The sequence below is a fragment of the Perna viridis genome, chromosome 1 (assembly GCF_037379345.1).
Source record: "Perna viridis isolate PV_CMFRI_1.1 ecotype Kerala chromosome 1, ASM3737934v1, whole genome shotgun sequence".
In the NCBI taxonomy this organism is placed as follows: domain Eukaryota; kingdom Metazoa; phylum Mollusca; class Bivalvia; order Mytilida; family Mytilidae; genus Perna; species Perna viridis.
The window spans coordinates 23,040,375-23,056,638 of record NC_142445.1 but is presented as its reverse complement, the minus strand read 5'-3'; the positions used below and the strand labels follow the sequence as shown (position 1 = coordinate 23,056,638).

Sequence of the window (16,264 nt, the reverse complement as noted above, 5' to 3'; positions counted from 1 at the left end):
AACCGGAATAATAACAGTCGTTAAATTCCGCTTGCTCCATTATAGAGAAATTTACTAATAGATGGAGCTAAATTATTCGAGTTAGGTTTATTCGACAGAAAATAAAACGTTCGCAATCTAGCCATAAGGGACCTCTTAGTTTTCACAAGGATTTTTACAGTAGATATTTGTATCCTTGGTTTTTAGGTGAGGTGTCAATCGACTTACTACATATTTTGTCAAAAAGTCGACTTTTCATGGTAAAATAGGAAAAATGTCGGCGTTTGTAACCAATGTTTCAATCATAAAAAATATGCAACGAAATACAGTGTTTTTTTTTCTCTTGCCAATTTGTCGATTTACACATTTCCGCTTCATATCACATTTCCATTTCCGTGTTTTGCATGTATGGTCAGAAAAAAAAATTGTTAGCAAAGTTTAAGGAAATGGATCTGCTTTTCAGGACCTAGTTAACCGAACTTACCCTTAAACTTAGAAACCACTAACGTAAAAGTTTATTAATTTAAAAAACGATTGCAATATTTCAAGCAAATAGTAAATTAGAAAATTATATCGAAGCGAGATATCATGTTGGCGGAAAAGGGGGGGGGGTTAAATAGAATAAAGGACCGAGTGAATTGGTGCAAGATCATTTTCGGGGTAGAAATTTAAAAAAATAATAATAATACTAGTAGTAATGGGTCAGCCCCTTAGAAACCACGCATGTGGAGGAAAAAGAAAATTCCTTTCCGAGATGTAATTCATTAAAAAAATTTCAGTTCACCTTGGGATGTATTAACCTTTATAGATAAGCTATAAATACTATAGCAGTATTTTCAAATTTGAAAAGGCGAAAAAGGGGGGTGGGTGGGTGGGTGGTGTGGCACGTCACATTACTTTCGGTCGTCCGGCACACGGTGCGAAAGTCCGGAAAAGTGCCGTTTTCTGTTTGTGTTTTTCGTTGTTGTTTGTTTTGATTTGTGCCTCAGAGAAAGCTGAAAATGAGACACAGACAGCAGCACGATCTCTAAGGAAAGTGTCAAAATTTTGTGAATGAAGTGTGTAGTTCGAAGTATTAAGAAATTGAAACCATATAGCATATAAATTTGTAAACTTCCAACGCTAAATAAAATAGACATCTTCATCGACCCACAATGGAGTTTTGTTTCAAAACTGAATTTGTACAGATTTTCTATATCATCCTAATACCACAAGGGACATTTTTGAAATGTATGTTTGAACTTCTAGTTTAAGTCCGTTCTATTATTTGCTTTTGAAACAATGTTTACCTTATCAGATATAGAAATATAGATATAATTTGACGGCTGTACGACTTTCTGTCTACAAGAAAATGTATCACGTTAGGTTCGTTGTACTTTTCTTTACAAATCCGTATAATTGACAAATATGAAATTTCATATCAATATCCGGATCATGGTTGATCGTGTCCAGGTAAAAAAGACAAGTGTGTTGTCAGAAAATAAACATCTCTGTTCAAGGTATCACACATCAGATATTGATACCGTAAATTAGGTTTATTATCAGATCACTGACGCTGCGAAATGGGATTAATAGTGACCAGTTCGATAATAAAAGCAAACTCAAAGTGGTAAAGTTACACGTTTGAATCTTAGCCAAATTCGGGTGTTTAATACTATGAATGAAGGAAAATAAATAATCGCATGGTCATGTAACTTTAAAACATGCAATCGATCAAATGCTACCTACATAACGGGCCAAGGATCACTGCTTGAAATGGAGATTTGGATTACAAAACCATCACTGAACTGAATAAGGACAGATTTGTACCAATTACTGAGAGAAAAATCCGCCTTCTCAATTAGGGAAATGTTTTAGTACAATAGGAAGAGCTTTAATGACGGGTTGTGACGATTGAGTGATTAACTGTAACTTGGATGTGTATTGCCTGTGTTGGTTTATTGACAATCTCAGGTGACTTTGCATCCATTAGTTAATCAGAAAAAGCAGACATGTGCAGGGACATGCAGGTAAGCGCATGTTTCTGCTTCTAAGTAAATGATAATATATTACATCATCTAGGATAACATGTACAAGTGAATTAAGAAATATTTGTGGACATTTGTAGACTTTCATTACATATAATAGGTATTGAACGTGGACTCTGCATATATTTACAAGCCATGAAGGACTCTGTCATGTAATGGGTGGGCAATTTAGTTGTGCCAGCAATCGGTATGCAGAAAGGGATGCAGACAATCAACCCTATTCAAAGGAGCCACTGCCGGTTAGGAATGGTCCAGGTGAGTCTTATTTACGCTTTTAGAAAATTAAGAGGGGTCAGATTTGAAAAGGTCTACCTAAACTTTGGTACTAATAAGTTTTTACCGAGGTTTTGTATTATAATTTACTACTATATACCACTTGTTTTGACAGTTCTGAACACCAAATATACCGTTCGTAACTGTTGTACAAAATCTCCCTTTCTTAGTACAAATAAATATAAAAATATATATTTGTTTGCATTCCCAAAGACCAACTTTGTCGTTCAGATTATGAGAAGACACAATTCATCAGGTCAACACTTACCTTAATCCCTTCGAACTTATAAGTTAGACAAGTACACACAGATACATGGTGATATATTATTGTAGGACATGTTTACATAGCTTATTGTAATGTTTTATTATATCGTATTTTATGTACTTTCACGTATATCACATTTTTTTTTCATGTCTTCTAAATATAATTGCATGTACCAAGTGATACCGAAGGCACCATATTTCATTACAAAAATATTTATAAGCTTGTATATATAAATAAGAAAACGAAGCCATGAATATTCTCTGAAGAATACTTAAACGATATGAAGTGACGTAATATACTGTACAATGTAGGTATTTGTGAAAACGTGGTTCCAATACAGGTATTATTAAAGATGATATAATGTTTATTTATGATGAAGGAAATCGATATCGCATTTATCGCACATTAAGCGCTACTTTCGATGCAAAAGTGACATGTTAACTATCTAGAATCGAAATCTATGAATTAAATACAGAAACGCTCTATTTATATAACGATTATACAGATTATTACCATTTCATTTTACCAAAATATGAAATCGCCCAAAAGGGTTTCAAGTTATCGTTCGTCAAAGGGACGGACGGACGGACGGATCGATAGTTGCATACCATAACATGTTCGCAATAGCCAGGCATACATGCATGAAGTGGATGCCTGTTCTTTTTTTTCGCCATATAGAATTTTTCAAATTTCATTTTAGCTGAATTTTCAGCTCTCATTTTCTGCAACAGTACTATTAACTTCATTGAAATTTGGAAGTTGAAGTGTACAAATATTTCCGCCAGTTATTTGATTCAAAAACAAATCTCTTACTTTGAAAATAAACCAAACAGAGGGTTGTGCATTAACTAAAACTATCCATTTATCCAGTAGTAAGTGTGGCTTAACAACTAGTTTAAAGTTTAGATTAACTTTGTGGCGATTCATTTTTTTTTTTTTGGAAATTCGCCCGGGCAAACAAGAACTTTGTACTATGTAAATGCATAATATAACAAATGCTTTTTTATCTGGGCCATTGTTTGGTATGAGCAATTTATGTAAGTCAACTAGTCTAAAAAAATTGAAAATATTGTTACAATGGCAAAAACAAACATATCTTTCAAATCAATTCATGTAACTGGTTACTTTGAAGGAATGAAAGAAAACAAGATACTCCGGGACACTTGCATGGTTGTTTTCAAAATATAGAACATTATTTTCGAGAAAAAAATATAACGTAGCAAAAATAGATAATTATACTCCAAAAAAAATATGTTTCACAAACAGCTGCAAATCCTTCATATAATTTAGGTCTGTTTCCAGTACATAGCAATTTAATTTGAAATTTAATAACGAAATTGAAAGTTATTTGTTATGCTAAATTATATCATGCAAGCTTTAGGAGGGGATGTGAGCAGTGAACCTGTACTTTTCAAGGTCAAACTTAAATGTCATAAAATTCATGTAATTCGATGAATAACAAGTTAAATCTGGCTGTAACTATAATTTCATCATGCCTTTCAAATTCTTTAGAAAAATAATTGGGTTTTAAAAAATTCATTACTTCCTGTAGCCCAAGAAGCATCACAATGTCCATGGGTCTAACAGTGTCCAAAAATAATAAAACGTTTTTTATTTGCGTTTTTTTTTCTTGATACAATGTCAACACAATTAATGCTAAGTTGAACATGTTTTCGTTTATTGATACTCGCTTTCCATGTTTACAATAAAAGCATACCAATTTATCAATATAAACCAGTGGTCCCGAGAACTGTTACCTCCCTCTTACTGGGAAACCGGTTAATTAGGAGCAAATTTTGAACACATATGAGCAAAGGACAGCATGAAACACCTTAAATGATTTTTTGTGTCGAAACCCCTGTTAATAAATTTCTGGACCGGCCCTTGTGGGCCTGTCGTATCATTGACAAACAGGTAAAAAAGCATTTCACAGGACAATACGCGTTCACATTACAAGTGAACACAATGTCTACCACTGACCATCACCGGGTCATCAACATGTTATTGTGGCAGTGATACGTTTTTTTCTCTGTTGCTTAAACACCTCGTATACCAGTTATTAAATCAGCAGGTGAAAATGAAGATCTAATCTATAAAATTATACTATACCTATATTTAAGCAGATGTCGGTATAAGGTTGTTATCTGACGTTTTACGTCTTAACAGCATATATTTAGACTACATTATCATTTTTTTTTATTTTTAGGAAGTAAATTTTGTTATGTATTGAAAGTGAAAGTCACACTGTCAAGCGAGAAAAATGATCGTGAGCAGATCGGTGTTATATGTCAAGTAATGCAGCTTGATCGTGAACGGAACAATTAAGGACCGTGAACAAAAAAATGTTGCATTTTCGACAAAACCGTAACTTTATCAAACAAACCAAATATGCCTGTGAGAACTGTAAAGATATTTAAACGAACATGAATATGCTTCTTTCCTACCAAACCATCCATGTTTGATACTTACATCTACTGTAGCTCGTCCTTTGACGTTCATTTGTGAATAATAAAGTAACTAGTCATTGTGACACACGAAATTATCTTAATTGATTTTTATAACTTAATATTTATTCCTATACAAATCATGCAAATCAAAGAAAGAGCTGTATATCGGATTTTTAATTAATTTCTCAACTGTCTTAATAACCTTAAATCTCTCAGCAAGTCATATTTATTTCTAAAGCAATCCAATAAGAGGTGTAGCTAAAATTAACAAAGATAATTAAAAACAGCCCAGGTCAATTGTATGTAAATTTAGACAAGTTTTTGTCACTAATCAAATATTTTTTCAACTTTCAAAATGCATTTTTCTCCTTCATTACTTAATTAGCACTCAAATCGCGAATATGACATGCGGGTGCATTTACACTATCAGGATATTTGACAAATAAAATATGGTCTTATCACATAGAAGCTGCATATATCGTAGATGGACGTGTATACTTAACATTTCTACCTCAATGACAAATCTGTAAAATGATCTCCCTTGGGATCTCTTGTTGAAATATCCATCACTCTACATTCCCAAAAGGAAACTTGTCTCGTTTATCTTGTCTGCCAACTATCTATATCACACAGGCTTATTTCATTCCACATTGGAACATGCAAACACCAAGAAAGTTATTTTTTACATTTTCTTGTATTCGTCATTTAATTTCAATTTGTACACTGAAATAGTATCTGTTATTTGCTATTTCAGTGTACAAACTTAATACTTTTTTCTTTATATTTTGCCGTAGTGAGTCCGGTGGTGAAATTATGCGAAACGGAGATAGATTATAGAGCAAACTCGAGCAAAAGTTGACCAAAAATATGAGCAAATTAATGATAAATTGAAACCCCCATCCCCTTTATATAAATCTCTTGATATGCTCCAGCTTTGTGAATTTCACTTAAATTGTTACGTTAAACGCTAGTAGGTTGGGGTAATCAATCATCTAGTAGACATTCTGAGAACTGATATCTGTAATCAGCTTCATCTTCATCATTGTTTTCTCACCTGTGCAGGTGCAAAAATCGATACCATACTTTGCTAATATAGATGTTTTTACCCAATTACTCACATGTACATATGGTATGCCATATGCATACTACATGTACTATACAAATCTTTGCATAATGACTACACATTTTGTGAAGTAATGGAACTCTCCTTTCTTTTCTGATCGCTTAAGCTTTCGATCATTATTTTTTTATTTGTTTGCTGTCCATCAATGAGCTAGGATACATTTCAAATAGGTATTTCATTGCGCTGGGTTGACATCATGACAGTGATGCATATACACAGTACTATATACGTATAGACACTATATACTCTTTTTGAGGTTAAACTATTTGTTCCTTGATTTTTTTTACATTTCCCACTTTTCATTTAATTTTTAAATGACGTAAACGTACCAAATTTTAGTTTCGAGGAGCTCTGATTTTAGTCAACATTTTTCAAAAAGTTCATTAGTCTAATCTGAATAGGTTTAGGGTTAATTAAAATTACACTTGATATGTAATATCTGAAGTTTTCATTGAGGGCCTCTTGGCTTGTGTTCTCGGCTTGTATTAAGCACTTACATGAATTGAAATAATTAATTTGAGAAATATTTCATTCTTGCTTATGCTTGGAAAATATCGCCAGATTGCCTGGAGAACTACTTAGTATATTGTATTTTCACAGCATTTTCTACTGTTTTATTTCCTTGACAAAGCTTTCTTGGCAATCACTAGAGTTGCTCTTTGTTCTAAGATATGACAGTTGATTCGTCTGATCATTGGTTATCACGGAAATTGATACTGTGATTAGTCAGGTCATACAAATGGACAGATGGGTACCAAGTGTTAATGAGTTTTAGATATCAAGAGCATGGTCAGAACCGTTATTTTGTGAAGGATGTAATGGATCGAAGGATAGGTAAGGGGCTGTGTTTTACACTTTCTTGTTTTCTTTTATTTAGTCGGAGTTGCTTATTACTCTATTTCTTTCTTCCCGCTTTCTATTTATGTTTTAGTCTCTGTGTTCTATTTATACATCAGATTTGCTCCTTGAAATCAAGTAAGGATATGATATGACTTCCCTTTACTCTCATGATATGATTATAGCTTTAATTGTTTTTCCTTAAATTTGGCTCTATAATCTCCTCTTTTCTCGTTACAAGATATATATCGTTATTTATATTTCGCTTTTCCTATCTAAATGACTTTTGGTTTTTGTGTATGGTTTCGTGTCACAATGACTGCGCAATTCATATGTAATCATCCGAATCACAAGCAAAATAAGACTCGATTTATATACATGTATCGTGTAGGTGTCATATAGGGGTTAAAACTCGTTATTAGAAAAAAGGACAAAACAGACATTCGATAGCTAAAATGTGAAAATGGAATCTTGCTTGTTAGACCAAAGAAGCTTTAGTGTCCCTATATTTAGTACTAGTTTATGCCAACAAAGATCAGATTTTATGCGACAAGGTGGAATGCAATGATAACAGTAAAACTGTCCATTAAACAAATGTTTCATACGACGACTAATCTCTTTGATAACCCTAAGCATACCATTTTATTGAGGTCTATCCATCCAATCAGCTTCTATTGGATCAATAACTACAAGTAATCATTGGGCAAATATCACGTTTCGATACCAATGTAATTCCAATTTGTAATTTAATTATACTTAATTTACTGTCTTGTCCCATCCATCAGATGGTCATTTCCCCTAGGACACATATCAGTAACAACCATCTACATTAAGTTAATTCTATTTCCATGAGTTGATGACTGTGTTATCGGCTTGTGTGTACGTGCGGTCTCTGTTGCGTTCCTTTCTTTATCTTCCGACAGTGTTCTTTGGCATTCAGATCAGATCTGTCCTGCTTACTGAAAATGCTGAGTATAGTCTTTGTAAACTTTTCATCGATTCCTAATTGATAGCTTTTGCCCTTTTTCAACCGCATTCGGCTTTACTAAGGTGTATGTTCTTTTGCAATACAAACATTTCAAGAACATTGCTGCAATATTTTTAAAGGTTTTCCACCAACAGCATTATATTATCATGTCAAACGAATTACCAAAACAATAAATTGAAAAAACAAACAAACAAACAAACAAACAAAAGGGCGGGGTGAAAATGTTACATTGTTTAATTTCTGAGTCCATACTACACAAAATCATGCCAAACATGAAAAAAAAATGTTCAAAAAGGAGAGAGTACAGCAAAAGAATGAGAAAACAGAATGGAAGACCAAACAATAAACAATATCAATGCAAATGATAGCTCATGCATTGGTACAAGCATACTCAATGGAAATGATGGGGCAAATAAGGCTTATTAACATTAAAACATGCACTCATGTTACCCTAATAATCGAAATAGAGAAGAGAAAAAAAACTCTAAGTCATGTACATGTAAGTCAGTTGTATTGAATTTCATACGAAACAAATCTGTCAATTCTGTCGCTTGCTCTGCTTAACAGACCTAATAATGCACATTGATCTAGACCCTTTAAAGTAAGACAACAATTTTTTTACATGACATTTCAAATAAATAATTGTCAATCTTATTGACAAAATAGATCTATTACATGTCAAATTTAGATTTCCGGATAAACTAGACACAAAAAACGATCCATGTTAATTTATTGTAAATTGTACTGCTTGTCATGTTATAACCCAGCAAGGCCTAAGTTGCATTGTTTGGTCCCTAACCACGCTTTGATCCTTTTTACAAGAGGACATCGCGAACAAAACTCCAATCTGATCGTTTAAATCTGTTTTATGAAATTATCGATCATTTGAAAGACTCTTTTCATAAATTACAAATCAGTTCAATACTGAAGCTATAAATTGAATACATACGGTCATAAATCAGATGTAATGCCGTGCTTAACATTTCTCAAGTTTTGATTTAAATTTCACACACATTTGAATGCGTAGAAGCGCGGATTCATAGAGGCCCCGGAGCGGACCCGGCATACGCCCTCCCCTATATTTGGGATATTGTTTTTTGTGCATGAAGTCTTGATTTTTCACAAATTCTACCTTCAAAAGTTTTCTTTATTCTATTAACAACCCCTAACCTACCTGCAATCTCTGACCCTTGAAGTCGGGTAGATGTGAGATTAATCTGTCTCCATTCCTCCTTTTTATTGACTGATATTTGTCAAATGACGAGGCATGTGTAGTCTCAGGAATGCATAATTCACAAGTGAAACTCATAAGTGTAAGTAAAGAACTATCTGTTGCATCCATTAAGATTGTTTCTCATGTACGAAGATCCTCATTGTTACGATACCATCACCTATCTATGTTGATGGCTTCAGCACACATACACTACTGTCATCGCTCGTCTAAGACCTATTTTTCGAAAACGATTGGTGTATATTTTACCCCTTTTGAGCAATACTTTTCGATCTAGGAAGCAACCATTTAAATTGGGGGGGGGGGGCACCTTGTTTCTTACGTAAAAAAATAAACTCACGCATATGACACTGATGACGACAATAGACAACGTGTATCACCCCCAGGGCACCCAATCCCCTCTGCAGACCTATCACTGCTTCATGATATACAATGTATCCATGAATCAGCTAACTTATAGGTTCTACTATACAGGATGTGAACAGAAATCATAATGCACCAGCACAGTACTCATTACAAATCTGCGAAGCTGTATCCGGTGTACTACACTGATTTGCATAAAAAGCGCTGAGCACTGAGTCAAGCATTGAAATATCGAATATACTATCTGTGCAGGAGATGCGGGGTACCAGCATCTTTATGACAGTGACTAAGAACTGCTAGAGTGTATATGGACGGAGCATCAGCGAGGTCCTATATATGTGGAATGTAAGACCAGAACTATGAATGGCTAAAAAAATATTCAGACGGAAGTGACTAAATTGTTGACACGGAAGTAGACGATTGCACAAGTGCGGACGCACTGTTTTTTTCTTTTAATATGTCGATGGATATTTATTTATTGAATCATTATTTGGAAATTATTGGCTGTGTAGAAAATTTAATGTATCAAGCTTTCCCAGAAGAGTCTCACACATGAGACAACTTGGCGGTGCACTGTAAACAAAGAATGATCGAGCTCCGTCCATCAAAGGCATAATTTAAAATCATTTTAATGAATATAGCAGTTGTAATATTTTGGTTAAGAACTTTTACTGACTGACCAGTCAGTAAAATGAACTTAGGAAATATCATGATAACACTTAAAGCCTGGTTTTATCCCTGACTTCTCTGCCATGATGGCTTAGTTCTATTATTACATCATATCAAATATAAATCCTCTTGGCTTTAATTCCAAACTAACTATTAAAAAAGAAAGATGATATATATGCCGTAAACAATACCGCCTATATCGCTTTTATTGTAGTAATAAGTTACTCAAATATGGTAGAACACTTCTTTGTAATTTGGAGTCTTGACAAAATACCATGTTTATTACTCCTTTTAACTTAAAAAGAAGCATTTCATATTCATCCTTTCGGTTTTCTTTTGACGTTTTGTTGTTAAATCGAGAAAATATCATATGATCACAAGCAAAATAAAATGTGAGCAATTTTCCCTCAATCACGAGGAAATCTTTATTGTATTAATTAGCATCGTATTGGTGCAACTACTTTCATCTACGTTTAACTTCAAGTGAAAAAAAAATGAGAATTTACTCATGTTGCTTCGATAAAACATTTCTGTCCACATTTCTGGCAAAAATTCACACAACTTAAAAACATCCCTACCTACAAAGGCAAAAATAACGTCCACAATTTCATATACCAAGACAAATTTCCTTTTGCTGATTTTTATTTTTGATTAATTCAAAAGGTTCCCCGGGAAATAAGTTAAAATGTACCTGCGGGATATATTAAGTTAAAATGTATATGCTCGTCCGGAAAAATAATTGGTGATGTACAACAGACCTCTGCAAAAGGTCGTGCTCGATTTAGGATTTAAACGGCTGTAAACCCCAACCAGCCCCAAAAGAAATAAAAGTAAACAAGAGAATGTGTTTTCGGAATTTTGATTTCTGTTAAATCTTGAACTTTATCGCACCAAGAAAATTCGGGTTGTCGTCATTGTGACAGCCAAGTTTTGATTCTAAAGTAAATATTTTCTCTATCAATTTTGACTGTCAGAATGGTTCTAATTAGAGAAATAATTTTCCTACAAGACATATCACCACTTATTTTGTGTTACTATGTGATGCAACCCGGTTTTCATTAATGTAGAATTCACTAAGAATCTGGAATTTTGACAAAGATGTGTTGTTGAATGCATCTTATATATAATTGCACTTCAATGTTATCTCTGTTTTTTCTACATCAGCTATTTTCACTCTGTTTCTCTCTTTTTGTAACCATTCACAACGGAACTTGACGGCTCACTATGGTTTTTCATTTCTTGGGATGGAATAATAATACATATGTGTTTTGTTTGATCTTTGCTACTTGACCTTCTTTGAAACGATCAAACATATTCCGGCATAAAAACTGACGTCTGCACTATCAATCTTTTCTGGTCTTCTGGCATATATTTATATATATATTTAGTATCAATTTCCTTGGAAATAAATCTCACACCGGACACCTGGAGGTGGAATATCATAATTAATCATCGTCCTTTTTCATCTTAGATGCAACAAATATTATTTAATAAACTTCTGTGATTGTCTAGTGTAAAATTCATAGATACATTTGTTCATAGTTAAACAGACAAGAGAGCATCGTCAGCAGATGCTTGGAAATAATTGAAAACTTAATTTCCTAGAGTTATCTTATAACGATAAGTTTATTACAAAATAATGAAACTAATTCACACCTTGGATCTTTGTCAGTTTTTAGCGATGCAATCTGTTGAAAACATAATTTTGAACACTCATCTTATAATTTTCACTTAGTTAAACGCCTTGGTCTTTGACACCGGATATTAGATCTTACTATATAATACTGTGGATAACGACGACTATGCAGTCCAGAAAATATATTCATGGAAATTCTATTTCGAGAAATTCGATGTTGAAGCAATCTTTTCAACGACCTTGCATTTTCCTGAATAATAACCGTCAATTTCATGGAAGTAATGGTTCTTAATTGTTGTATTATTGTTAGTGACTCATCCAAACCTCGCATAATATGATGAGAAATTAAAATATTCTCTGGTAACTTTATTCACTGTTAAGAGGCCGTAATGAATTTTTGTTCTGTCTGGGTAAATGTGAAACATTCACTTTTTGGTGGATCTTCGTATAATTGTCGGAGACAGGAGGCAGCTTGGTCCGGAAATTGGGAAAGCGATGAAGGTTTGAAAATATTTTTTTTGCTTGCTATTCTAAAACCTATTTCAATCGTTGTATTGTTATTTAAATTTGCTTACCATGTTTCAGATTTCTTTTGACATTTTCGACTTTGTACCATTTGAAGTTGGTATATTGACCAATTTTTCGTATAAGGGTAATTGAGCAGTCAAGTTTCATATATTCAACACTGCATATTGATCCCAAAGATCACTTTGGTCTAGGACTGTGTATAATCAGCGTCTCGTCAATGACATCAGTCAATATTAATGTTTTTCGAATCGATTTTAATCTCTGTTTCTGTAACTTGGATTTTTATACCGTGTCTATTCATTTTTTCATTGTCGAGGTTTGTATATTTTACTTTGAGTTATGTTAGAGTTAAAGTTGTTGTTTTAATGAAATTGTATTATAATGCACTGGATCACGCACAAACCATAATAGTGACAATAACATGGTAAGTGTAACTGTCGCTGCAAAGTAAACTGATATAATGAGCTTGCTGCTATGCAACAACTAGCATTATAGGGCATGCTAAGTGATGTTATGTTTTATAACATAAATATGACTTTTGTAATTTTAAAATCAGCCATAAAATAAAACGGATTTAGTTATTTTGGTATGAGTCGATCCTTGTCTTTCATTTTTGAGATGGTTAATTTTTTGCACCGTTTTGACGTGCCTCTCCCATATATCAATTCCATGCATGCAACAATTAAATTAAGTACCATACTGTCATTACATCATGACTCAGCTACTGCATAAATTATAGCATCATCTTTTGTGTGTTGCTTTCATGTAGTCATAAAATGGTTTCAATTGATAAGTGAAGAACAGATATTAAATGAATACAGTAAAGCGTGGATATACTGGAGATATCCTTACATAGTCCTTACATATAAAGTCAATGCGTTTTGAAGTTAAAACCGAAAAATCAGCATAAACCGAACAAATAATTCAGTCCAAAAGAGGTTCTGTTCTTGTCTTCACTGGCAAAGCCAACCAATCAAAGCGAGGTAAAAAAAGTAAAATAGTGCATTATAGTACCATATTTCAGAAAACCAATCTTTCAAAACTTTCTTCTTTGAAACCACACCGTTTTGTCTCTATTTTATCATTCTTAGCAAATATACAATAATTGATTTTACTGGGAAATTTTAGTTTAAGGTATTTATTTTTAACTGACATGACACACATTTTCACAGGCGCATTAATTTACTCCATTTTTCAACGCCATTCATTCATATAGTTTTAGTAATTTTAAACGAAAGAAATAGTTTCTTGTACTCGTGAATAGTGAAGATCTGGGATATCTTCCATTCGAGTGAGAAAATCTACGTCTTTTCTCGAGTGGAACGTAGCGGAATTTCTCACACTCGTGGAAGATATGACAGATCTTCGAAGACTACGCACTCGTTTAAAAACCTAATAATCTTTACGTATGTGTTTATATTACCCTCCATCTAAACTGCTGGCTGTGATATGTATTATCTTTGTGTTATTCTGATTACGTTTTTGTTATTTTTTCCTCTGATTTTTTTTTGTAGATTCCGACGACGAGAACGGACACCCCTGGAGATTCTGGAGAAGATTTTCTCTTCGTCGGGGCGATAAGGGCAAAAGGGACCTGCTCCACAGAGAGGAATTAGCAAAATATGAAGCTAGTCGAAAGCTTTTCCCTGACGAAGCATGTAAGAGGACGAATAGTTTAAAACCTCCGCCTAAACCACCTCGACTTTTTTTATTCCGTTCATCATCCATCAGTACACCCCGTTCGTCAGTTGTAGGACAGTCCGAGCGAAATTCCCTTGCCATGTCCCAAGCATATCCGATTTCACGTCCACGTGATAGTAATGTTCCAACTGCACACGTGGTGCCGGTGCAGAAAGAATGTAGCACTATCAACTCAAACATTAGAGAAAACAATAATATTGAAACGTCAAAACTTAAGCAGAATGATGACGCAAATCTTTCATCAGAGTTGGATTCGTCTTTAGTACTAGGGTCATCCTACAATTCCACAAAAATTAAAATCGTCACCCCTGATTTGAATCCGAGACGAACAATCGGTAGGTCAAGAAAGATGTCTGTTGACATCACATCATCTGAAAGCCATCGACTAGTTCTTCAGAACTCCTCAGAACTACTTTGCCAAACCATTGATCCTACACTAATACTTGATGAATTGTCACAAAATAAAGTTATCTCTGGGATTGACTACCAAGCTTTTAAAGGACACCCTGATAGACGTCTGGTATGTGAAAGCTTAATGCAAACTTTAATTGAGGGAACAAGTGAACAATTCACGGATTTCTGTGATATTCTTAAATCGAAACAAACAAACAAAGATGTGGTTGTGATACTTGATGTCATGAAGGATATTTATGGCGTTATATTTAACATTCCAATCTCAAGTAATAGTTCATCATGTATTCCCGATGACGACAAAAGCATTACATTCGAAGTTGGTTACTACAACAGTCACCTAGGTAAACTTAGACCTTTGGTACAACTGGAAAGAGCCAGGGACTATAAGCGCTACTCCAGGGATTCAATGTTGCTGAAAAGGTCATCAAGGATATCTTACATGTCAAATGCTAGTGACAGTACTTTAATCGACGAAGTAGCTGGTCATGATCAGGGGCTTCCTATGATAAATATTAACATTTCTGGTTACTCATTACGCGGAGAAAGGGCAAAAGCACTTGCTACAATTCTTGAAAAATACAAATGTATATTAGAACTTCATATTGGTAAAACGCAGATGTTAGGAACTGATATTGGATCGCTATCAACCGCCTTGCCAAAATCAACGATATCTGTTCTAGACTTGCGTTTAAATTCAGTTGGGAATGAAGGGGCCATACTGCTTTCTTGTTTCTTGCAGAAAAATGCTACAATTAAACTCCTAAATTTGTCGTCCACTGGCATAGAAAGTGAAGGATGCAAAAGTATTTGTGATGCTTTGAAAAGTAGCATAAGTATAAATGAGCTAGATTTTAGTTTTCTTGAAGTTTCTGATAGTGGATGTATTGCGATCGGGAATATGCTTAAGATGAACAAGTCCTTGACAAAATTACGCATTCGCAGTGCCAATATAACTTGGATTGGTTGTGGAATTCTTTTTGAAGGTGTCCAGCAAAGTAAATCATTGCTAGAACTAGATATGAGTAGAAACTTTATTGGTGATGATGGCATGGAAATGATGTGCAGACATTTAAATGACAAGACGTCTCTTTTGGAACTAAATCTTGAAAACTGTGGAATTACAGCATCTGGCTGTGCTTTACTAGCAGATGTTATTCTAAGCAACAAAACCATTCTGAATTTAGATCTTAGTTCAAATTTCATAGCCGATGCAGGTATATCAAAACTTGCCGCATCACTAGAAAGGAACAAGGCAATTAAAACATTAGGTTTAAACATGTGTGGGATCACAAATGACGGTTTTTCTAAGCTTCTTGATGTTCTCGAATGTAATCCGACTATAACATTGATGAAATTGTGCTATAACCGACTGGGTCGGGAATATACAAATCCTGCTGCAGGTTCCGATGATTTGAGATATCGTGTACGCATTGTAACTTCCTCAAACCCTAAGCTTAAATTGTTGTTGTGGGGAAACGCCTTTGATGATGCGTAACTTTCAGTAATATGCAATTTTGTTGTACCATTACAAGTATTAATTTATTTAAATCAAATAATATCCATATTTTAGTTTTATGAATTGGTCAGGCGGACTAACCACAGCAAGACACGAATAGATCATGACGGACAATGTTCTTTTACATGATTTGCACTGCATGTTCATGAAACCTACGACCAATAGCAAAAAATATATTCCATAGAAACACCCTAAAAATCATCAAATAGAGGCATTGTCACATTAAGAATTAGATAACGAAATTGTCTTAGAAACTATTAACTACAG

The 16,264-nt window shown here is 34.1% G+C and overlaps 1 protein-coding gene across 4 annotated transcripts; it reads left to right on the top strand.

Moving 5' to 3' along the window:
• The first annotated feature begins 1,404 nt into the window (after positions 1-1,404).
• On the top strand, positions 1,405-16,045 carry LOC148627835 (uncharacterized). Of its 4 annotated transcripts, none has more exons than XM_088579875.1 (2): positions 1,405-2,261; positions 13,881-16,045. In XM_088579875.1, exons 1-2 carry the CDS (start codon positions 2,162-2,164, stop codon positions 15,974-15,976), a joined length of 2,196 nt encoding a protein of 731 aa, XP_088436001.1. In that variant the 5' UTR covers positions 1,405-2,161; the 3' UTR covers positions 15,977-16,045. The 4 variants fall into 4 exon arrangements, with proteins under 4 accessions (XP_088436001.1, XP_088436013.1, XP_088435993.1 ...); XM_088579887.1 differs by lacking the exon at positions 1,405-2,261 and adding an exon at positions 6,773-6,948; XM_088579867.1 differs by lacking the exon at positions 1,405-2,261 and adding an exon at positions 10,947-12,339.
• Positions 16,046-16,264: the final 219 nt, after the last annotated feature.

Bases quoted from the DNA above. Each gene is read 5' to 3' on its own strand.
- LOC148627835 (XM_088579867.1), top strand. From the start codon at position 12,228: ATGAATTTTTGTTCTGTCTGGGTAAATGTGAAACATTCACTTTTTGGT. The intron at 12,340-13,880 runs GTTTGAAAATAT...TTTTTTTTGTAG, and splicing joins AAATTGGGAAAGCGATGAAG to ATTCCGACGACGAGAACGGA.